The sequence below is a fragment of the Danio rerio genome, chromosome 19 (assembly GCF_052040795.2).
Source record: "Danio rerio strain M-AB ecotype USA chromosome 19, GRCz13ab, whole genome shotgun sequence".
In the NCBI taxonomy this organism is placed as follows: Eukaryota; Metazoa; Chordata; class Actinopteri; order Cypriniformes; family Danionidae; genus Danio; species Danio rerio.
Genome location: NC_141039.2, coordinates 26,368,010 through 26,380,584, shown reverse-complemented (window position 1 = coordinate 26,380,584; position 12,575 = coordinate 26,368,010). Strand labels below are relative to the sequence as shown.

At 35.6% G+C, this 12,575-nt stretch overlaps 1 protein-coding gene across 1 annotated transcript; it reads right to left on the bottom strand.

The window, feature by feature from the left end:
- Positions 1 to 1,873: 1,873 nt before the first annotated feature.
- On the bottom strand, positions 1,874 to 12,477 carry LOC147839596 (uncharacterized). Its single transcript, XM_087295748.2, has 4 exons — positions 12,324 to 12,477; positions 11,667 to 11,984; positions 9,665 to 9,958; positions 1,874 to 3,627 (listed from the first exon to the last, which is right to left on the bottom strand). The coding sequence occupies exons 1-4, from the start codon at positions 12,370 to 12,372 to the stop codon at positions 3,479 to 3,481; spliced, it is 810 nt and encodes a 269-aa protein (XP_087151874.1). The 5' UTR covers positions 12,373 to 12,477; the 3' UTR covers positions 1,874 to 3,478.
- Between the last annotated feature and the right edge of the window lie 98 nt (positions 12,478 to 12,575).

The following is a 12,575-nucleotide window of genomic DNA, read 5'->3' as shown; positions in this document are numbered from 1 at the left end:
CAATGATTAATGATGCGAGGCTAGCCATGACCGATCATACATGCTTCTTTCAAAATTAGCTTATAAAACTTCGTTTTAATTCTGAGATTTCTTCAGATAAAAGTTTAAATGTCCTTGCAAAGCTCATAATTACAACTTATAACTAGGCCCACACAAAATCTGCGCGCACAGATTTCTGCAGATTTTTAGCACATCAGATTTTTAGCCCATCAGAGTCTATGTATTTACTTGTGTAAATTTATATTTATTCAGTTTTTTAATAATTTCACTAATATTGTTCTGATGTGATATTAGTAACAGGAAAATGTTCATATGATTTAGTTACAATACTTGTAAGGAAGTATGTTTTCATCTTTTAGTAGACATATTATATGAGAAATTTACTTTGTTTACCAAAGGAGTGGATCTAGATAGATTTGCATTGTAAACATTAAATAAAGGTTAAAAATGTATTCATTTTTTATTTCATATATTACGTTTTTAGTTATAATACTCCCAAAATCATTCCAAATAAATCTGCAGATTTTTAAAATCAAATTCTCAGCAGAAATAAAAAATGTCCACAGATTGTATCTGGCCCTGCTTATAACTTACTGAAAGCCATGTAGCATGTGAATGCTGTGTCTCTGCCAGATTCATTTATAGGAACCTATAAGCTATAAGTTTTTTTTTATACCTTTGAAATGCATACATTGATTTTTCCTCTAAACAATTTTATGCTGAGAATTTTGAAAAAAGTGACTTTTACAATTGTCTCTAAAATTACTTATGGTTTATAGTTTGAAGTAATATATTGTCTGGGTTGATGTTAACCTATAAATATGATTTCTTACACAAAATTGCTTTGCATCTGATCTACCAAACTGACCACTTAATCTGATCCACCACTATCCTGTATATGTCTCTTAGGTTTCGTTTGTGTTATTCATGTTTGTTATATTTGACCTTATGTATGTTTGTTTATCTTTTTGTTGCATTCCTTGTAAAGTGTCCTTGAGCTCTGGAAAGGCGCTATATAAATAAAAATTATTATTATTATTATTATTAATATGTTGTTTTAAACTACTAAAATAAGTATAAAAAAGAATGTGCAAAATCAAAAGCCGACAGAGCAGAGATCAATGTCCATTTTACAAATCATAACTTATGAATCACAAATACAGAAAGAGTCAATTTATTTACATTTATTTATTTATTTTACAGTTTAAGTTCTGAAAGAATTGACATAAAAATTTGAATGGTAATTTAATCTTTTCAAATATATGTATGATATAGGTATAATTAACTAAAGTTATTTGCTTGACAGACATCCACTACTTACACTCTTCAAAAAGTCCACTACTTACATAAATAAATTTTTTTTAGGAAACATGATGAAGTGACGCAAAACATTTTTTGAAGCCAGTACATTAACAGTAACTACTAAAAATTATCATGACAATTGAATAAATTCTATGATTAAAGTGGCAAAATCGTGTAATCACTATTGCACTCCTGTTCTCTTTTTAACATAATAAGGTCACTCAGATAATGAACATGATGCTCTCATTCTTGTGTCCTATTTTATTTCTACCAAATCAGCAGTTCACACAGATTACTTCTGAGTTGAAATTATGCATCTCTGTGGTTTCACTGTGGTACTTTCAAGATACCATTTTTCCGCTGACAAATTAGTGTGGACATTAACAGGTATGAAAGTCAGGTCCATATCTGCATTTTGTCCGTGTGGTTAAAGGAAACCACACAATAAAGAGGACACAGAAAAAACAAAAACACTAAAGAAATGAAAAGGGCTTCCTGCCTGTGACCTGCCACACACAACACAAAATCTTTAACACAACACAACACAAAATCCTAAGAACTATTATACCTGTCATTTAACAACATGACATACATTTTTATTGGTTAATATAATAAGATAATAACAAACACCATACTGTATACAATAATACAAGAAAGTACAACTGTTCTTGCTGAAAGTCTAATTGTTCATAAAATAGCAAGTCAAACAACAAAGCTATTGCAGTGACTAAAAGTGATGTCTGTCTCATGCATATCTAAGACTTTATTAATATGTGTAGTACTGATGTTATGTTGGACTAATTTATTTAATCTGCATGCAATGAATTTGTAATAGAATGCTTCAGTGCACACAGATAACTGTTAACATGTGATGTATGCTTTGTTAGTAATATCAAAATATCTAACATGATCTTTATATAATTTTCTAATATTTTGTATAAAGGAAAAATAATACTAATTCAAACCTACGCGATATAGTTTTAGCTTTTGCCATAAATATATCTCTGCTCTCTTGGTTTTGGGGTCCAGGGTCTCTCTTTGACACTCTTTATAGTTAACTTCATATAGTTTATTCAGTTGAAGGCAAAATTTTTTTTTTATATATACTACCCAAGGTATTAGGGAGGGACTAGGGACATTTTTGCAGTATTTCGTATGATAATTGCTTCTTCTGGAGAAAGTGTTGTTTAAGTTGGGCTTGAATCAAACATTTTTAAGGTCAACATTTCTAGCCCCCCTAAGAAATATATTTGTTTGATTGTCTACAGAACAAACCACTGCTGTCCATTGCCTAATTAATGTTGTCCACACTTGCCTAATTAACATAAATTGCCTCGTTAAGCTGCGGTCACACTAGAGAAATTCTGTCATACGACGGTGCAAAAAGAGGAGGGGTTAACCAAGATGATTAGACATTTAAAAAGCGAGCAATCGCTCCATCCATCAAGTCATGTTTGATCCACGATTGGGCTCAGGCAGTCAAGTGATGCGATTTCGCAGGTCAGAGATCACCAGGGTTGAACTTTGCACCGCAGCGAACTGCAAAACTTGACGCATGACCCAGCGTTTCCGGTCTGATGTATTCGCGTGCGTATGAATGGAAGTCTATGGGGACAAAAGTCCAGTGTTACTGCAGCTTTAATCTAAATAACCTAGTTAAGCTTAGTAAAAGTGCTTAGTATCTTGCAAAATTATAAAATATTTTAGAAAAATATTATGTACAGTCAACAGTAGTATTATTTTTTTAATTACAATTTTAGTTCAAATTAAAATCTATATTTTTGATTTACATCGATTTTGACTTCTCCCACTCTTGTTGACTATGCTTTGGCTTATTCCCTGGTTTATCAGGGGTCGCCACAGTGGAATGAACCATCAGCTACTCTGGCATATGTTTTATGTGGTGAATGGCCTTCCAGCCGCAACCCAGAACTGGAAAACAGCCATAAACTCTCCTATTCACACACACACACACACACACACATACACTGTGGCCGATTTTGTATACCAAATTCACCTCTACTACATATTTTTAGACAGTGGGGGAAACCAGAGCACCCAGAGGAAACCCATGTGAACAAGGGGAGAACATGCAATCTTCACATAAAAATGACTAATGGTCCAGTCAGGACTCGAACTAGTGACCCTCTTGCTGTGAGACAACAGCTTTTTTTTTTTAAACTATAGACTTTTTGCTCATAAAGATCTTTATAAACTTTTCCCATCCCAGTTTATAAATTGTGACTGTTGTCACGAGCAGGAGAGCAAAGATTAAGCACAGAGACAAGTATATGTATTTTACAGCATGGCATACATTCACAGCATCTGTGGAAAGAGAAAATAAGAAAATGTACATGGGGCTTAATAGTATAGAAAATACTTAATACAAGGATTTATTCGCTGAATCTAACATTGATAAAAAAAATCATATATATAACAAGGACCCAAAAGTTTTGGGTTAGTATTATTTTTGAATGTTTCTGAATGTTTCATTTACCAGGATTGAATTTGTTTAAAGAGCCCATATTATGGGTTTTTGAAAATTCCCCTCCATGTAGTGTGTAACACAGCTCTAAGTGAAGTGAAGTATCCAGCTAAGGCTTAAATCTGTAAGAGTACAGTGTTTAAAACTGTTGATTCATCTATAAAAGAGTCGATTCATAGTGCTTCAAACGAGTCGCCTTGATACCGACTCATTAGGTGTTTCGCCATGACGTACGAACGAAACAAAGTTTTTCACGTGCACGCGCAAACCCGGGAGATTTCAAACCTGAGGCCCCGCCCTCTGACGCAGTAACCCAGACACACACACACACACACACCCACAAACACACGCACACAAACATGCCGGTCGATTGAAGTCACATTGCAGATGGATATATTGAGTCTCGATACCCAAAGATGAAACCTCAGCATTATAGCCAAGCAGTTGGAAACTACTGGAAACTTCTGGAAGCTACATGCTACAAAGAATACTTCATCTGCGTTTGTTAAAGGAAGGATCAGTAACTTACTGATGGCAGAGATGTATAGTAACGAAGTAGAACTACTTCACTACTGTACTTAAGTACTAAAAGGCAGTATCTGTACTTTACTGGAGTATTATTTTTTTCTCCTACTTCCACTTTTACTTAAGTATATATTTTCCATGAGTTTAATACTTTTACTCCGATAGATTTTTTATGTGCTGCATCGTTACTCGTTACTAGGGGTGTCAAAATGATTGATATCAGTTCAGTAATAGGTCATACCCGGTTATTACGTGATGACGTCATTTATCTCCTATGCGCGATGTCGCAATACTATGGCGAAGGCGGAGGCGCGAGTGCGAGGCGGCACAGCATATCAGCCGCTAGTTTACTATTAGGGAGAAATGTTGTAAAACTTCACCTCTGCCTATCTCTCGCTCTCTCACTTTGGAAATTTGACCCGCTGGCCAGTTTGTAAGGTAACTTTTCCTCTCTTCTTAGCTGTTAAAGCTGTGGATCCAGACATGCCTCATGTGCAATTAAGTTTTCTCTACTGTGTCTATTACCTGTGATAATCGCGTATTTTTCCCGCCATGGGTGAACAGCGCTTATATTTCTAAAGCCCTTTCTGTTGAGGACAATAACCAATCATAGCCGTGTAAGACCCGCCTGTCAGCGCTCTAAAAGCAGGCGGGATAATATTGACATGAGTTTATTAGCTGTAAATGCTCGTGCTGTCTTCTGTGCATGAGTTTTGTTTGATACATCCAGAAAGAGTGTTTTCTTTGAGCAGGTCAAATTAAGGGCACAGTTCGTATATCTGACTGCTGTATTAAAGGACAAAATTTTATTACAAAAAACCCTTTAACTGTCACACCAAGACAAAAGCAATAGAAATTTTTTGATTGCATTTCTTAACTCCTAATGTCGCTAGTTAACACAATCAGTGCATTTTTATTCAACACATCACATTATTTCTAAAATATCAGCCTCTACCAAATGGTTGAGATGTTGGTTTATGGTAAAAGTACCAGAATTAATAAATATACTACAGAAAATATGAACTGTAAGACCAATTTCATTAAAAACATGATAAAAATAAATAACAATTATTACTAAATCATAGCCATAAGCCATAAAATATTTCAGATTTTCATTTAACACAGTAATATACACATTTTCCTGTTTTTTTACAATAAAATCAAAATCAAGTGAATTTGTGAAGCAGGATTTAGTTTGCTTGTTTAGTTTAGTTTCACGAGTGCTTCCAGAAGACAGAACTCCTGTTTATTGTGGTATTAACCAATCAAACTTCAAAACTCCCAAAGTGTGAGTGTGTCTTTGTGTGTGTGTGAGTGAGAGTGAATAATGTGTGAGTAAGAGAAAACAACAGTGTGTGTGTGTGTGTGTGTGTGTGTGTGTGTGTAAGAGAGAGTGTAAAAACAATTGCAACCTATGTAATGTCCCCACAATACACAAAAATGTGTGTGTGAGGGAGAGAGAGATAGAGAGAGAACTGTGTGTGTGAGAGTGTATGAATGTGTGAGAGTGGGGAGAGAGTGTACATTTAGGTGTGTGCAGGGCTGTGTGTGTGTGTGTGTGTGTGTGTGTGTGTGTGTGTGTGTGTGTGTGTGTGTGTGTGTGTGTGTGTGTGTGTGTGTGTGAGTGTGTGTGAGAGAGAGAGAGAGAGAGAGTAAGAGAGAGTATGTATGTAAGTGAACATGCTGAATTATCTCATCAGTGAAGGCATTTTCTGGTAAAAGGGCCTGACGATGTGAGTTCTTGAACCATAGAAACTATTTACAGAGAAAAACAGTATCATAAGCCCTGTTTCTTTTCGTTCTGCTTAAGTACCCCAAAAAAGATATTTAAAATAAACAAAACAATTAGTGTATTTTGACTGCTTTCTTTAATAACTACATTACACAATACTTGTACTTTTACTTTCAGTACTTGAGTAGTAAATTTTGAAATAAACTACTTGCAATACTTAAGTACAAAAAATGTTGAATACTTTTGTACTTCCACTTAAGTATGGTGCTTAAAGAGCACTTCTACTTCTACTCAAGTCAATTTTTGATAAAGCACTTGTACTTTTACTTAAGTATGGGTCTCTAGTACTTTATACATCTCTGACTGATGGACATCAGGATGGGTTTCTTCCATTTCTCAAGTGTAAGTACGTGCGGTTAAAGTTGTTGCCTCGTTGACTCTAGCTTGCAAATGTATTTAGTTGTGATTTGTTACTTGTAACCGAGTGTACTGTATCAGGTTAACTGGCTATATTCTCTTATCGCGTGCAAAGTCACGTTAAAAACGCGACGCGTGCTGCTTTGTTTATGGAGCTCCGTGGTAACGTTAGAGGTGTGCATACCCGCGGCTGTCCCCGCGCCAGATTTCTGCGGCGCGGGAATAAATTTCCGAATAAATCGCCGGAGCGGTCGGTAACGGGTTTGATTTGGGACGGGAGCGGGCTGCCTGAGAAAGAGAAAGATGTGTCTGCTTGGTGCTTGTGTGTTAGTGCGCACACGCGCGTATGAGAGAGAGAGAGAGAGAGAGAGAGAGAGAGAGAGAGAGAGAGAGAGAGAGAGAGAGAGAGAGAGAGAGAGAGAGAGAGAGAGAGAGAGAGAGAGAGAGAGAGAGAGAGAGAGAGAGCTTTATGCTTGGTGCTGTGTGTGTGTTTATACAGATTTTCGGTTTTGTTCTCCCCCGCTCTTTAGCGGGATCGGGCGCGGCGGGCAGAATACGGGGCGGGTTCTAAGGCTAAAACCTGGCGGGTGCGGGCGGAAGCGGGAGCGTTCTCGTCCGGAGGTGTGTGTGTTTGTGTGTGTGTGGCAGCTAAAATCCACGCCTACACTATCTAGCGTGTATGAACTGTGATTACTTTTTAAATTGCTGATTAGCTATTGGCCATTTCACTCTCTGACTGAAGGCAGTCGACCAATCGCGACAGACTGTCATCGGTCCAATCAGCGCAGATTAGCTTCGCGCTAAGGAGGGGTTTGGGAACAAATGAATCACTGAACGATTCATACAGGAGTCGCTGGGATAATTAGGTAAAAATAAATGCAGATTATAAGACCATGAAATTGTTTTTTGACCTTGCATGCATATTAGACTGTTGTTGGAGACCCTTACAACCAAGATATGACCCTATTTCATGTATAATATGGGCTCTTTAAAGAATACCAGTCGTCACCTTGTAATTATAAGGTTCTGTCTGCTTTCTGAATGATTTTGAGATATTAAGCTTCAAAGTTTTTGCATTCCATAGCAAACAGTGTATGTGTAACATTTGATTTTTAAATAAAAAGTCTTAAAATGTAAACAACTTGTAAACAAAAATGTAAAAAACATCCCATAATGTAAACAAGTTGTCATTTAATAATAATATGTCAATAACTTAATTTTGACAAAAATGTCAGATAGAACCTTATAATTCTAAGGTGACGCAGTAACAGTAACAGTACTGTTTTTATTGCAATGTACACTCACCAGCCACTTTATTAGATACACCTGTCCAACTGCTCGGTAACGCAAAATTCTAATCAGCCTATATGGTCTTGGTCAAGACAGTCTGCTGCAGTCCAAACCGAGAATCAGAATGGGGAAGAAGGGTAATTTAGGTCAGCGGTTTTCAGATGGCGCGACGGGGGCCACAAAAAATTCTAAATGAGGGGTAATCAACAGGCCCACCTGGATTCATTTTGTGTCCCGCATCATTCTGTAGGTTAATGTATTTCTTATAATTTGAGCTCAAAATTACCACAAATATTAAGCTTTATGCTTGTGTCATTTAAATGCAGTTGATACTTTCACACGCAGGAAAAGAAGTGCAGCGTCACACCGCCATGCACAGGGACTTTTACTGAATAAGCGCTTCCGGCCGGGCGCTAAGTAACCGATCAGCTGGGCACTGCGGAGTGTGCGCTTCACTCGTTATAGTGCTCTATATTTAACGGAACTCAACATATCTCATCAAACTTTAATACTCTGAATAGAAATGCATTTTTTTCAAGATGTTAATCCACTTTTATCAAGATTTTTTAATGTAACTAATTGTAATGTAATGTTCAGTATGATTTTTAATAGAATAAATTTTTAATGAACATTTTAAAGCCAGCAAAGCTGCTAAAATTATGCAAAGTAAAACGTGTGGCTTATTTTAAGTGGTTTAAATGTGCTTCTAAACTTGAATACCCTATTCTAGAATGCATTTAGGAAAATATTTTTTTTTTGTGTTAGTCAGGATTGTCGACCTGAGTAAATTATGATGTGCACTAAAGAAAAAGAAATATAAATAAACAAAACTTCAACTACACTGAACCAATACAGCCTCCATTGTAGAGAAGATTGGAAAAATGTTGCCTGACCTGATGAGTCTCAATTTCTGCAGCAACATTTGGATGGAAGGGTCAGATTTGGCGTCAACAGCATGAAAGCATGTATCCATCCTGCCTTGTATCAATGGTTCAGGCTGGGGGTGGTGGTGTAATGGTGTGGGGGATATTTTCTTGGCACACTTTGGGCCTATTATTATCAATTGATTATCATGTCAACGCCACAGCCTACCTCAGTATTGTTGCTGAACATGTCCATCCCTTTATGACCATAGTGTACCCATATTCTGTTGGCTACTTCCACCAGGATAACGCACCATGTCATAAAGCATGAATCATGTCAAACTGGTTTCTTGAACATGACAATGAGTTCAATGTACTTAAATGGCCTCCACACACACCAGATCTCAATTCAATAGAGCATTGAGATGTGGTGGTATCGAAGATTCGCATCATGGATGTGCAGCAACTGTGTGATGCTAAATTTTCAATATGGAGCAAAATCTCTGAGGAATATTTCCTGTACATTGTTGAACCTATGCCATGAAGGATTAAGGCAGTTCTGAAGGCAAAAGGGGGTTTAAACTGGTACTAGTAGGGTGTACCTTATAAAGTAGCTGGTGTAGAATCCTTGTATTGTCAAAGCTGAGCGTTCAGCATTAGTACTCCATCTTGTTTTGCTCTATTTCATTCAGAAATAATTCTAGTATGCTGATAAATATAAAAATAAACATTTATTATTATGAATACTGAAAACAGTGTCATGGAAACTGAAACTGGAAATTCTTTCATTCAACTTTGTGCTTTATTTATCAGGGGTCACCACAGAGGAATGAACCACCAACTATTGCAGCATATGTTTTACACAGCAGATTCCCTTCCAGCTGCAACCCAGTACTGAAACTGAGACTGAAACTGGAAATTGTTCAAAGAATTTTTTTAGCAACACAAATGTCTTTCCCCTTGCATTTGATCAATTAATTGCGATAAAAAAAATCTCCAAAACCTTAAATGCTATTGTATTTTAGACTCTTTTATATTTTTATACTGTACCATGTGTCTGAAGAGATTTGGTAAAGATCTGTCCTCCCAATTCCACTACGCACACACACTGTATCTTCCTCTCCCATTGCTCAGCAGTGATCAGGATCTGGTTCCTGCTGATCTGAACGGCACCATCATTTCCATGTCTCAAAACTGCCTGTCCTTTCTCTTTTCTTCCCTCCACAGACCAGTGCATTTGAACCTGTGAAGATTTGGCCCCCGTCACAACACACTGAAGCGGGACTAAAGGAGCATTCTTGATCAGCGGCGTAAGAATATCAATAACAGGAAGCACAGTGTGTTCTGGAAAGAGATTAGAGGAAACATTAGACTATGGTGGAAAGAAATACCAAACATCAAAAGATATTTTGCATTTGGCAGCTGTTAAATAGGTTTGTCTGTGGTATAGAATCTGACTCATCAACGCCATACAAATAATGGTTTCCTAAAGGGATCGTTTACACAAAAATGGAAATTCTACCATCCTTTACACACCCTTAACTTTTTTCCAAACCCTTATGAAAAAATTGGAAATCTGTAACTAGCTTTAGTTTTTCCTATTGAAGTCATTAACCCCTTTCACACATACAGACCTTTGCGGTAAATTACCGGCACATTTCTGGAAAGGTCTGTATGTGTGAACAAGTCTTTTTTGAAAATACTGGTAAATTTGGTTATTTTCCAGAAAGAGAAGTTGTAACATTACCGGTAATTTGCTGGAATGCTGCACTATGTTGACACAAAAGCAAGATTGCCAGAAAGAGTGCGTTCACATCATATATATATATATATATATATATATATATATATATATATATATATATATATATATATATATATATATATACAGTTAAAGTCAGAATTATTACCTGTCCTGTTCATTTGATTTACCCAATTTCTGTTTAATGGAGAGTAGATTTTTTCAACACATTTCTAAACATAATAGTTTTAATAACTTTTCTCTAATAACTGATTTACTTTATCTTTGCCATGATGACAGTAAATAATATTAGATATTTTTCAAGACTTAAGCTTTTTCAAGCTTAAAGTGACATTTAAAGGCTTAACTAATTAGGCAGGTTAGTGTAATTAGGCAAGTTATTGTATAACGATGGTTTGTTCTGTTGAAACTATCGAAAAAACTATCGAAAAAAAAATTGCCTAAAGGGGCTTATAATTTTGTCCTTAAAATGTTGTTTAAAAAAATTAAAAACTAATTTTCATTCTAGTCAAAATAAAACAAATAAGACATACTGTGAAAATGTCTTTGCTCTGTTAAACACCATTTGGCAAATATTTAAAAAAGAGAAAACAATTGGGGGGCTAATAATTCTGAATTCAACTATATATATATATATATATATATATATATATATATATATATATATATATATATATATATATATATAAATAATATATATATAAAGGTTTTACATATAGAACAAACAAAATGCAAACTTCATTCTAAGGCCCTCAATGGTAATCGCAGAGTAGTCAACAGTGATTATACTACTAGGTTAGTTTTTGCTTTTGACTAGACATTTTGTACCTAACCAGTTACATAGTTACAAATTAGTTTTAAAGGAGAAATTAAACAAAATTGTACGCATTCCTAGTTATGTTTTGACCTTATTTTTAGGAAATCTGTTGTCTAATAATTTGGAAAGTTGTCAAATTCTAGGTTGATCAGCCATCATCTGCCACCAGACATGGTTTACTTTATTTATTCAAATCACACTTTTATTTATATAGTGTTTTTAAAAATACAGACAGATTCAAAGCAGCTTAATGGTAACAAACAGAACTATAACAGAATCACTATTGCATCTTGATAAAATAAGAGAAATTTAAATTGTCAATTGATGAAATTGCTGAGGCCCATTCTGGACCACAGGGCCCTATACACTGCATTTGTGTTGTGTCAATTTATGTTTGTTAGGCTACTAATATGTATCTTACTATAAAGCAAAATAAAGAGATTATTATTATTTTGAAATACACAAGATCTCACCTTTCACAATGACTCTGGATCCATTGCCAATGTGAGCGAAGCGGCCATGAACAGCTGCACAGTAGTAAATACTGGAGTCTTGCACCGTTGAGTTAGTGATAACAGCAGTACAGATGCTTTTTACAGATTCAGAGTTATGAGCATCCATTTGAAGTCTGTTGGTGAGGCTGATTGTTGCGTTTTCTGAATTGACTCTCAGCCAAGTCACTGCTGAACACGAGGAGTATAACTCTATAATATTGCATTTTAAAACAACGTCCTCTCCAGCCGTCACCTCAGCCACCATCGGCCACTGCGTCACGATGGACGGCTCTGTTACTAGATGAAAAAGATTGTAATGTCTGTTATTGTGTCAATATTTTTCACTTCCTTTAACAACTCAATTTTCAACTGACATTAAAAAAGTATTTTATTTTGAGGAATAACAAAAATCAGATCATTGAACTATATCAATCCCATCAATAATACTTTGGTTTCTGGATATTAAATGCAAATATATAAAATATAAAAACAAAATTTTATTCATTTTAACTACTTAAATACATTAGCACCTTTGTTATATCAATTTAGTAGTAGTCACAAAACGTTCCGTTAGCAAATATGCATTTTTGCAGACCCTTTTATGCATGAAATGATCAAAATAGAACAATAATTTACCTGATCCCATAGCGTGAGATACCCAAATCATCAGCAGCCACAGGCTCATCTTTATAGTCTTACTTTCACTCAACTGAATCTAAACTTCTTCTGTCTAGGTCAGCAAAATCTGGTCTTCCTTTCAGTCATCTGATTGGTCTTCTTCTTGAAGTCAAAGACTAAAGAAAAGAAAAAACACAGGATACTCAAGACAAAACTTATGCTGAAAACAAATGCACATCAATGTCTAATCACACCTCTTTTCTTTGGTAT